The sequence below is a fragment of the Natator depressus genome, chromosome 1 (genome assembly GCF_965152275.1).
Source record: "Natator depressus isolate rNatDep1 chromosome 1, rNatDep2.hap1, whole genome shotgun sequence".
NCBI lineage: Eukaryota > Metazoa > Chordata > Testudines > Cheloniidae > Natator > Natator depressus.
The window spans coordinates 197,899,089-197,911,466 of NC_134234.1; the positions used below are offsets into that span (position 1 = coordinate 197,899,089).

The 12,378-nt window shown below is 41.5% G+C and overlaps 1 protein-coding gene across 4 annotated transcripts in view; it reads left to right on the forward strand.

The window, feature by feature from the left end:
* The window catches only part of GRAMD1C (GRAM domain containing 1C), an 82,712-nt gene that overhangs the window by 28,057 nt on the left and 42,277 nt on the right, over positions 1 to 12,378 (forward strand). For all 4 annotated transcript variants that reach the window (XM_074974084.1, XM_074974102.1, XM_074974111.1 and 1 more), the window contains 3 exons: positions 4,781 to 4,865; positions 10,210 to 10,313; positions 11,540 to 11,635. In XM_074974084.1, the coding sequence (XP_074830185.1) occupies positions 4,781 to 4,865; positions 10,210 to 10,313; positions 11,540 to 11,635 (285 nt within the window). The remainder of the gene's footprint in view (positions 1 to 4,780; positions 4,866 to 10,209; positions 10,314 to 11,539; positions 11,636 to 12,378) is intronic.

Genomic DNA, 12,378 nt, shown 5'->3' on the forward strand with positions numbered 1-12,378 from the left:
GGTTAAGAAAGTTCAATGTCTAAATTCCTTCCAGTGGAACTGGACTGATTAGATAAGAATTCAGAGCAGGTTTTTCCTAGCTGTCTGAAAAGCTTAGTGTGCGCATAAGCAGGATGATTTCTTCTTGTTGTCCTCTGGTCAAATGATTGGAAAAACAGACATGATTTCATATGCCAACAAAGGGCTCTCAGGTAAGGAACATAGAGATAACAGGTTTAATGCCCTAGAGATTGAGTGAAACTTAGTGTTTAGATTCTGGAGACTCTCTAGAGTTTTGTTTCTCAGTGCTGTTGCCTGGGTTGTGTCAGGCATTAGGCTTCTACAGGCACATTCACACTTTCTCCACTGCCTGATCCCCTTTTCCGAATATCTAGCTTTTGCATAGCTCTTTTTCTCTCACACACATTGTTTGGAGACATTACGTCTCCTTCCCCTTGGAGGGGTAGTTCCTTAAACTGATGATGCTGAAGCCAGTGTGAGAAAGCTTGTAGTCTGATTATCTGTGTCACATTTACTGTACTGGACTGTAAATACATTTGTGTGTGTGTGTGCTAGTGCTCCAACATCACAAGCACAGATTGCGGTCATTAAGCATCAAGTTCAAAAACCCTAGACTCCCTGAAACCACAGGAATCTCAGCAGAGTTGACTCAGCTCTCCAAGATTCCTAGGTAGACAAATTGAGTTCCTTGAAGTTTACTCTGAATCTTTTGGATAAGACCTTAAAGGGGCACTTTCACAAAATGTAGCCAGTTCCAAACAGTGAGTTAAAAGCATGTATGCTGTGGTACGTGTGCCAAATTCTCAGGCAACAACTCCTGCATATTGTAACAGTGTTAATATTTACAGTTTCCATAACATACCCAAATTATAAAGTTATTGAATTGTAGAACACACAGGCCCTGGTTAAATGTAGTTTCCTGCCAATTCCTTTCCAAATGCCATCCAGCCTTTGAATTCCCCTGCCAATTCTTCTGATTTACAAAGCACATCTTTTTCAGTTTTAAAAATGTGTTTTTCTCTCCTGTTGCTGTATGAGAGCTGCTCATCAACCAGAGGTGCTGGCTGCACCCAAAGTTCTGTTTCAGTAAACAAACCTAAAAAATAAAGAAAAATATTTTTAATTCCTTTTATTTGGAGTCGTCATAGGTGGTATTTGTAACACTGCTGACTTAAAAAAAAAATACAGTTAGCTAAATGAAAAAAGAGCACTTGCTAATTTATGAGGACTATTCATTTCACCCCATCACCTCATGGTATCTATTTCCTTGTCATCCTGACTAAAGAACTTGAGTCCTGAGCATAGGCAGACAACCAGTGCTTGATTTACACAGGGTCATCAGTTCTGGCAGTATGGAGCTGAAGTCCCAGATGGGAATGTTAAAATCATAGAAGTGAGGTTACATGAGGCTTCCTTCACTTAGGAAGGAAAAATCAAACTGCACAACTACAAAATGGGGAATAAATGGCTAGGGGGCAGTACTGCTGAAAAGGATCCTAGGGCCTATAGGTGGATCACAAATTGAATACGAGTCTACAAAGTAGAGAGAGTCCAGAAAGCAACAAAAATGATAAAAGGTTTAGAAAACCTGACCTATAAGGAATGGTTAAACAAACTGGGCATGTTTAGTCTTGAGAAAAGAAGACTGAGGTGGTACCTGATAACTGTGTTCAAATAATGTGAAGGACTTCTATAAAGAGGATAGTGATTGATTGTTCTCCATGTCCTTTGAAAGTAGGACAAGAAGTACTGAGCTTAATCTGCAGCAAGGGAGATTTAGATTAGATATTAGGAAAATTTTTGTGATTATAAGGGTAGTTAAACTCTGGAACAGGCTTCCAAAGGAGGTTGTGGAATCCCTGTCACTGGAGATTCTTAAGAACAGGTTGGACAAACACCTGTCAGGGATGGTCCAGGTTTACTTGGCCCTGCCTCAGCAAACTCAGTTTGCTGCCTCAGTTGCCGGTCAGCCTCACCTCAGTCCCTGGAAAAATCATGGAGCAGGTCCTCAAAGAATCAATCCTGAAGCACTTACATGAGAGGAAAGTGATCAGGAACAGTCAGCATGGATTCACCAAGGGAAGGTCATGCCTGACTAATCTAATCGCCTTTTATGATGAGATTACTGGTTCTGTGGATGAAGGGAAAGCAGTGGATGTATTGTTTCTTGACTTTAGCAAAGCTTTTGACACGGTCTCCCACAGTATTCTTGTCAGCAAGTTAAAGAAGTATGGGCTGGATGAATGCACTATAAGGTGGGTAGAAAGCTGGCTAGATTGTCGGGCTCAACGGGTAGTGATAAATGGCTCCATGTCTAGTTGGCAGCCGGTGTCAAGTGGAGTGCCCCAGGGGTCGGTCCTGGGGCCGGTTTTGTTCAATATCTTCATAAATGATCTGGAGGATGGTGTGGATTGCACTCTCAGCAAATTTGCAGATGATACTAAACTGGGAGGAGTGGTAGATACGCTGGAGGGGAGGGATAGGATACAGAAGGACCTAGACAAATTGGAGGATTGGGCCAAAAGAAATCTGATGAGGTTCAATAAGGATAAGTGCAGGGTCCTGCACTTAGGATGGAAGAATCCAATGCACCGCTACAGACTAGGGACCGAATGGCTAGGCAGCAGTTCTGCGGAAAAGGACCTAGGGGTGACAGTGGACGAGAAGCTGGATATGAGTCAACAGTGTGCCCTTGTTGCCAAGAAGGCCAATGGCATTTTGGGATGTATAAGTAGGGGCATAGCCAGCAGATCGAGGGATGTGATCGTTCCCCTCTATTCGACACTGGTGAGGCCTCATCTGGAGTACTGTGTCCAGTTTTGGGCCCCACACTACAAGAAGGATGTGGATAAATTGGAGAGAGTCCAGCGAAGGGCAACAAAAATGATTAGGGGTCTAGAGCACATGACTTATGAGGAGAGGCTGAGGGAGCTGGGATTGTTTAGTCTGCAGAAGAGAAGAATGAGGGGGGATTTGATAGCTGCTTTCAACTACCTGAAAGGGGGTTCCAAAGAGGATGGCTCTAGACTGTTCTCAATGGTAGCAGATGACAGAACGAGGAGTAATGGTCTCAAGTTGCAATGGGGGAGGTTTAGATTGGATATTAGGAAAAACTTTTTCACTAAGAGGGTGGTGAAACACTGGAATGCGTTACCTAGGGAGGTGGTAGAATCTCCTTCCTTAGAGGTTTTTAAGGTCAGGCTTGACAAAGCCCTGGCTGGGATGATTTAACTGGGAATTGGTCCTGCTTCGAGCAGGGGGTTGGACTAGATGACCTTCTGGGGTCCCTTCCAACCCTGATATTCTATGATTCTATGATTCTATGAAAGGGGGCTGGACTTGAGGACCTCTTGAGGACCCATCCATCCCTACATTTCTAGATTTCTATGATTGTATACCTAAAGCTAATGCGTTTGGGCCATCACTATCACTCCTTTACTAAAAATAACTCCTAGCTAAAGACTAATTTACTCTGGGCAGAATTACTTTGAAAACTTAAAATTCACAGCTACAACTGGCTGTTAACTGATGCAATGCATATCGTAATAGTGCGTGGAAAATGGAGTAAGCGTTTATAAGAGAGTCTGGTCAAATGGCCAAAAGTGATTCATTGTATTTTACACTGAACTGCTTGATACAATGGTACAGAAATGTGTGTGCACGGAACATGTCAAACATCTGTTGACACCTTTATTATTCAGAAAGAGCAATGGCCAATTGTTGCTTACATCTCTTAATAAAAGTTTCATACACTAGATCTAATGAGGCTTTTAGGGTATGTTTATATCCCATTGTTGGGACACTGGGAGGTGAGTTCTTCCTCTTTCAGTTGTAATGTTGCTAAAACACAATGATTTGTACAGGAGCAATTTAGTTTATTGTAAATCACCTTACTGTTAACAGGGAATCGATCAGAATTTGTTTTTACAATACCATTTTCTATGGAAAGTGTTCCAAAATTCTTTATATATTATTGAAGTTTAGATCCACATTACAAAAACCACCACCATGGTTCGTACCAATTGGCCCCTTTGTTGGCAGCCTCAGCAGAGAGGCTAAGGCTTGGTCTTCACTACAGACTTATGTTGGTATAATGACGTCGCTCAGGGAAAATCCACACGCCTGAGCGATGTAGTTATACCAATCTAACTCCTGGTGTAGGCAGCGATAGGACAGGAGGGCTTCTCCCATCAGCAGAGCTACTGTCTTTTGGGGAGGTGGACTAACTATGCCCATGGGAGAAGCTCTCCCTTCACTGAAGGTACTGTCTTCATTAAGCACTACAGTGGTGCACTCTGCAGTGCTGTAAGTGCAGACAAGCCTATAGTCTTAAAGGGTCCCTGGAGACCAAACTACCCTGTTACCCCTAAACGTGATCCCTTTATTAAGGGGTGAATCATATAGGTAAAACAGGATCAGGAATCTTGTGTTGCTGGTACCTACCTTGTACCTGTTCTCTGGACTTCAGTCTTTAGTGTCACCAGTCTGCCAGTTTAATTACTGAAAGTAGCAAAAATCCCATTCTGCAGCTGCATTTCTGAGACAATGCTGTATTTAACAGATCTGATATTTCAGTTTGGGATTTTAGTTTATAGCAGCATAGCATTGTATAACAGAGCATAATGACAGTGATAAATACATTTAGATACTGTCTATTCTTTTCCAGTTTTCTGGTGTTTATTTTCTTTACACTATAACCCTAGTTTCCTGCTAGTATGAAGATAGTTGATAGCTGAAAATAAAGCTGTTTACTTTAACCTTTCACCTTTCATTGTTGCAGATCTCAAGTTCCACTTATAAATATAGGAGTGAGGAGTTTAAGAGACAGTTTTCACATCTGCCAGATTTGGAGAGGCTCATAGTAGGTAAGATGTGAACAAACCAACCAAACTGTGTTATTGCTGATAATGTCAAAGTCGCAGCAGCTGGTGTTTGTAAGACAAACAACTTTAGCTTTTACTTCTTAAAAGTAGACTCCTATGCTGGAGGAATGCTGCCAGCCCCTCTGGATGGTGGTCATGGGGTGTCTCTTAAGGTAACTTCTCCTACCTGTCCCATAGGTGGCCAAACATCTGTTGGCCAGGGTTCGTATGTAAGGTAGCATCTGTCACAGGCAATCATGAGGGGAAAGGAGAGGCCAGGGCATCCTGAGAAGGATGTGCTGGGACAGCATATTGAATAGATAGGCTCAGAAATGTTTGGATTATGACTGGTCTGGAGAGTGTGGGGAAAGAGCAGAGTTAGAATTATATCCTAGAAATTTTGATTTGTGCCACTGGACTCTTTTCTGGCATGGGCAATACATTTGGTGCATCTTCACATACTGCTGCTTCAGACACTTAACGGATGTTGAATGAGAAGGGGGTGAAGGGGGGCAATTTTTTAAAACGGTAACTAACAAAGGTTAACTAGGTTTAACAGGTTTCAGAGTAACAGCCGTGTTAGTCTGTATTCGTAAAAAGAAAAAAGAAAAGGAGTACTTGTGGCACCTTAGAGACTAACCAGTTTATTTGAGCATGAGCTTTCGTGAGCTACAGCTCACTTCATCGGATGCATAGCATATTGTGGAAACTGCAGAAGACATTATATATATATAGGTTTAACAGAGGAGAGGGGGTTAATACAGAATCTAAACTCAAAGCTCTCTTGAAATGAGTCTCAACAAATGAAGCCTAAAAAAATAAAATCATGTTTCTCATTAAGGTGACACTGGGTTTAAGTGAAGCATCTTTAAAAATGTGTCCAAGTGCAACCATTTCTCAGGCTGGCAGGGAGTTGAACACTGTGTTAGTGATGCCTATCAGTCTGGCTTTTGCAGGAAATAAAGTCCCAGAAAACATTGCTCACTGTTGTAATTGCATGAGTCCTGTTTCTGGCACATATACACCACTGCCAGTAGAGATTTTGCCACCCATGAAAAAGCAGCAATGGCACAGAGGCTAGTAGATGTTACCTTGACAGACAGACAGACAAATGTCCAGAGGGACTCCTGAAAGCTTTCTCCTTGCATAGGAGTCTGTTTTTAAGACGGTCAGGGTTGCAGGGAGAAGAATTGGGATGTTCTTCTTTCTGAAGCAATAGACCGCCCATGGCGGAGGGAGGAGAGAAAGAGACCTGCAGCCCAGAACTGTCACTTCTTCCTGATCTGCTATTTCAAAGGACTGTATAAGGCAGAAGTCTAATATGAAGGCATTTCTTCTGGAAGGTGATATGCCCTGGCACCTACGTCAGGTGTCTTATCAGGTGAATGGTTTGTGAAAAATTAATTTATCAGAGGCAGCTCCTGTGTCTCAAGGGTGGTGTTTTTTTGGTGGTGGTGGTGGTGGTGGGGCGGGGGAAGTAAAGGGAAAACTTCCTGTCCTCAAAGTCATGGCCTATGAATTGTGTTGCTAAACTCACCTTGCTTTGAGGCAAAGTAGTGAATGGGAAGGAGAAAGAACTATACCATCAGGTCTGGGAAAGACTATGCAAGAAATGAAGCACAACAAGCAGTGTCTTTCTGAGGGATTAATGTACCTCTAAGGGGCACTTTCAGGTAAAAATCTTACCTATTTCTTGGGGACCTGTGATGCTAGCCTAGTGCTAAGCGGAAAAGATGCACATTTTAAATTCACCATGACCCAGGGAAATAAGTTTAGATTTTTTTTTTGTAAACATATCAGAATATTTTTGGCTGTTAGACAGGTGGTAAGTATTTCTAAGGTGTCTCGAATAGCTAGGTAAGTCACACTTACCATGAGCTCTGTCCCTGCTACTTAATAATCAGCTCAGAACCTTAATGAATCATAGAATCTCAGGGTTGGAAGGGACCTCAGGAGGTCATCTAGTCCAACCCCCGGCTCAAAGCAGGACCAAACCCCAATTTTTGCCCCAGATCCCTAAATGGCCCCCTCGAGGATTGAACTCGCAACCCTGGGTTTGAGCAGGCCAATGCTCAAAGCACTGAGCTATCCCTCCCCCCAAGAACCTCACTAAAAAGTGGTCTGCAGAATTTAGGACCATTCCATGGAGTCTTTTCTTCAATCTAAAAAGAACTTTGGGTTTGTTGGGCTCAGAGAGAAAATACAATGATATCAGCTACCACCAGCCCCTTTGCCTCAGATACTTATAAGAAATGCATAGTGAAAATTACTCCAGATCTCACTGTAGTTATGGAAATGAATGGGAAAATATGTAAACAACTCTACAATCTTAACTGGATGACTACTGCTAAAAAGGATAAAGCTTGCTGATCACCAGGGTGAACTGGAACCGTGTATTCTATCGAGAGGACATCAGTGGGACTGCAACGACAGGATTACAGATCTGGAGAAAAAGAATGGTTTGACTAGAAGAAAAACAAGAGGTTTGTGAGAAAAGAACATCAGGCTGTTGTATTTACCTGAAGGCACTGAAACACCTATTTTGAGCCCTGTCTTCCCACTCTGCCAGATGTTACCAAATGGAGAACTTAAAACCCATCAGACCCACTATCTTCTTGCCTCTGTACCTGCTGCTGCTGACTCACCTCACCACTTCTTAAAAGGTCACTCAGCAAGCAAGCCTGACTGCACCACTGGAGACCCACTTAACAAATACACTGTATCAGAGATAAGTATTCTGATACCAACATAACATCAGGGTTTATCTCTTGCAATAAAAAGGCAGCCTTTAATCCAGCAAGAAAGTCTTGCTAGATGCTTGGTGTTGTGGGTAGACAGCACCGTCTACCCAGAAACAGCCAAGTGCTTTTATAGAAGAGAAATTAGAACTTTCACCCACCTGGAAGATGTGACATGCTAAATCCTTACATCCTTCTCAGGCCGCAATGGAAAACAAAGTTATTCTATGCCATCAAGTGTACTACTTTGTTAAAAATGGGACATTCCTGTGGACTGGGTTCAATACACAGTAAAACAGAAGAAACATATCAAAACATAGTTTGAGTTTATTAAGTTACTCTCTGATAGGGATGATTAAGAAAGCAACTAAGCAAATTCTATGAAGCATATTTGCCATGAACAGACTATCTAGGATTTGAAGAATAGACTTGCTGATGGATTAACCCCAGCAATATAGCACCTCCTCAGTCAGAAGCAAACAAAGGCATTCTTTTATGTAATTACTCTTTACCCCATGGGAGTAGCATTCATTTAAAAGGACCTTTTCTGACCTCCAGTCTTAAAACCTTTTGTTTGCTTGGTATAGTGGATTTTAACCCAAGCTGTATTCGTTATTCATCTACAAATATTTAAGGTAGTAATTACCTACTCATTGTATCCACAGAAATGTAACTACTGCTGTTCTTTATAATATGTTTTTCTTTTTTTTTTGGTTACTCTTGTACATTCTTATAATTATGAGAATTGGAGATAAAGATTATACAAAAATGACTGTGATTCCATACCTATACTATAAACTAAGTGCCTTAGATTTTCATAGTGTAAGCATTTAAAAAATCTGATCGGAAGAGCACCATTTAATTAAAAAGTTTTTCATCTTTAACATTTTATATCCGTTTTTACAATTAGGCTCGTAGGTTACTAGAACTGGGATTAATGTTAATTCTCAATTTTCGGTTTGCCTATTTTGTGCATTTTGACATCCCATTGTGTATAGTCAGTTCCACTGTTTTGTTGCTGATCACTTGCATCACGCTCATTCTCTACTCTGGGGGGATCCCATGTGCATATTCTTCCCTGAGCTCCGCAAGAAAGCATGTTTACTAGCAGCAGCAAAGCTGACACCAAAGAGGCTGGTTGGCAGGTGTACAGAGAGAAGGGAGGTAGGGTGGAGAAGTGGCCCCTGTGTGTTTTGGTGGTGGTGATGATCTTATACCCGCCCAAAAGACCCTTATAAACACAGAAGGACATCAAAAAAAATTAATAAAAGAGTTAAGATGGAATTCTTTTAAAAGTCAGGACACAGTATTTAAAGGATTCTCTATCAGAAGACTGATTTGGACAGTGTCTCTCTTAATTTTTGCTGTGCTGCTTGTTAACCTGAATTTCTTTCAGCCTGTTCTAACTTGTTTCTTGTCAGTTCCGCTTTCAGTTTCTCATATATTGGGGTTGCACATATTGCCAGGTAATTTTAATTTGTTTGCAAACACTGGTTCAATTTGAATTTAGGGGAGAAATTCAAGGAAATATTTTTATTTGGTCCTCAATTTGTAAAAGTTGATGTGTACTAAAGCTAAATTTTGGCCCAAGTTTCAACCGACAGTTTCCCCGTAATAGTCATGGTTGTTTCAGCCGCGTGCATGTAATTAATACCTCAAATGTGTAAAATAAATCAACCTAGTATTTATACAGAATTTAAATTCTTAGGGTGGGATTTTCAAAAGGGCTCAATGTTGTCCTAACGGTGCTTTCAGTGTAGGTTAATAGGATTCTTACCCTTTACTTCAGTGGGAGCAACAAAGCCAGTACTAGGCATTTACGAAAATCTCACACTTACTGCTTCAATGGTGAATCTTTCTGCTCCTTAAATCAGAGTGACACCAGTAAAGAGATAAATTAGCTCCTTGCTGTTGTTAATGGAGATCCATTAATATACTGTTCAAGATACCAGTTCCCAGCAGCGATATTTCAGCCAGAGGCCATTTCATATAGGTAATAAAAAGAAACCTTGATTGAAAAAGGCCTCTGGCTGAAGTATCCCTGCCAGAATGTGGATATCTACTAAATAAGGATTTTTTAACTCGTTGTGGGTTGTGATACGATAAGGAATATAAAATGATTCACCTTAGAAATGTACAGTTTACTGTGGTATGTGTGACTGGTTGACTACATGTTCTGAATTAGTAGACAAAATATTGCCTTTGTATTTGGCTACTTCATTCAAGTGACTTGAAGCTTGACTTATAGAGTGCAATTTCAATATTCTGTTTTGCAAAAAAATCAAGCAGAAGTTCATTGTCTGCCATGCCTTGCCAGATACCTGAAACCAGAGGGTAATACACAATGGCCAGAGTTCTGATTTCCCTGTTCACACAAATAGTTCCATTGACTTTGGTAAAGTAGGACATCAACAGAATTCCTCACCATAAATAAATGGGATTTGGCCCAATATGAGTTTAATTTTTATGGAATTTTCCTTTGAGTAATGAAAGATATTCCCCTAGTTTTGATTTCCAAATCAAAGAGAGTTGGGTTTACAGGAAAAAAATAGGGTTGATCCGATTGGACTGTAATGAGTGAGTAAGCTCCTCTTGGTCTTTATGTCTAGATTATGCCTGTGCCCTCCAGAAGGATATTCTGCTGCAAGGACGCCTGTACCTCTCTGAAAACTGGCTCTGTTTCCATAGCAACATCTTCCGATGGGAGACCACGGTAAGTTGGTTTGTGTGTTTGATTATTGGTTTGCTTAAAAGAAATCCCTTATCCCTTTTTGTTTTGGGGAATCATACCTGAAGCTTTCTGGTTGAGGGATCCTTCTTGGTGATGGTAATCATGGAGGGCATCCCATTGGGGCTGATACTGCAAAAGGCAGCCGGCCATCATGACTGCAGTTACAAATCTCTGTTGCACAGTAAAATCAAAGAGCAGCCTGGAAGTCAATGGAACACTAAGATCAGTCTGTTTAAAATTGTGTCTATCCCTCAGTGCTGGAGGGATGGATGTGAGGTGAAGTGCCGAAAAAGAAATGCCAAAAGACCATGATGGGATTTTTCTATTTGGATCTTCAGCCTTGTGTGTATAAGCTATGCAAAGATGGCTTCCAGCTGAAACAAACATGCTATAACTCTTACTGATTGACCAGGCGGAAGCTCTTTTTTGGATCACCTTGGGGAGCTGCTTATTAACATTCTAGATAGTTGCAGTTCAAGTGTCACCTGTCCTAATGTGCAGAGCACCCCCCACGTCAACTGGGAGATTCCACAGCAGTGTTTATAGACTCAGAGACTTTAAGGCCAGAAGGGATCATCATGATCATCTCGTCTGACCTCCTGCACATCACAGGACATGGAACCTTACCCACTCCTGTAATAGACCCCTAACCTCTGCTGAGTTACTGAAGTCCTCAAATCAGGGTTGAAAGACATCAAGTTACAGAGACTCCACCATTTACACTAGTTTAAATCTGCAAGTGACCCGTGCCCTAGGCTGCACGCCACTTGGCAAATGTACCTACATGCCCATCTGTCAGGCTGTTAGCAGAAATGAGACATTACAGCAGAAGAAGGGAGTACAGATGTCTTTTCCAGTGTAGCAGCCAGGATTGGCATTCAGATTTGTGGGACTCAGCTTGCTGTCAGGATAGGATTTGTCATGAATCCTCTAGTCCTGCTGTGGGAGTGGTAAGGGTGCAGTGAATTGTCTGCTCACTATTTGGTTCTGGTGCGCTCGGCTGGGCTGGGCAGGGCTGTGAATTACAAAGCTTTGGTATGCTTTTGCTTAAGGGTGGTCCTGGTGTCCTGTGCCCTACATCTACTATGCTTTATTCAAGTAGCTTGGGTTAGTTTGATGTTGAGTTCCTCTTGCATGTCTTGTGCCCTGTGGATTTCTGGGATTTAATAACTTTTCTATGTGTGTTTTTTGTATCTATTTCTGTTCAGATTTCTATTGCCTTGAAGGATATAACCTTCGTGACAAAGGAGAAGACTGCGCGGCTCATTCCAAATGCCATCCAGATTGTAACAGAAGGGGAGAAGGTGAAAAGCTAGTATTTTCTTTTTCATAACAATAATTCCTGGGGCAGAGCATTTTTTGATTCCTGTTGGCTAAGGCAACCGTCCCAATTGCATATTTAAACTGCAGTTATGATCAGAGAAGTGACTGTTTCTTTAAAAAAAAAAAAAAAAAAAATCTTACACCACACATCTGCTCCCTGTGTGTGTCACAGTCAGATCTGATAACTTTGGTGACTAAAACAAGTGTTTACTACTCTTTACTTGGGTTAGCACTGCAGTGTCAGCATACCTGTGGGAGAGGATGTCAAAGTCTATTCTGTAACATCAACAGAATTGTCAGCTAAGTTTCAGTTGCAAAATCTTTATTACTAGGGATGATGCCTGGGCCAGAAAGAACCAAGTGAGTCCGAGCTAGTAACTAGTAATATAATCTTTTTACTTGTTGTTTGAGCAGAGTTGCTGTGGAATAAGTGAACACAATAAACACAGGGCCCCATAATGCCATTTTTAGGGATTTCCTTTTCAGAGTGGGTTTGCATTGGAATTTGATGTTCTGCAACCTCTATAAATAAAACGCATCCTTGGAAGACAGTTGCTATATGCTAAAAGGGCGGTTTTGTAATGGGTTTTGGTATAATTAGGAGCTTCTCCCTGCCTCCTGGGTGCTGTATTCTGCACTGGCTGTAGCTTCTGGGTGAATTTCAAAGGAATTCCAAAGAGCAAGTTGCAAAAGGTTAGCCTGCCCGATCTGGATTGGGATGGGA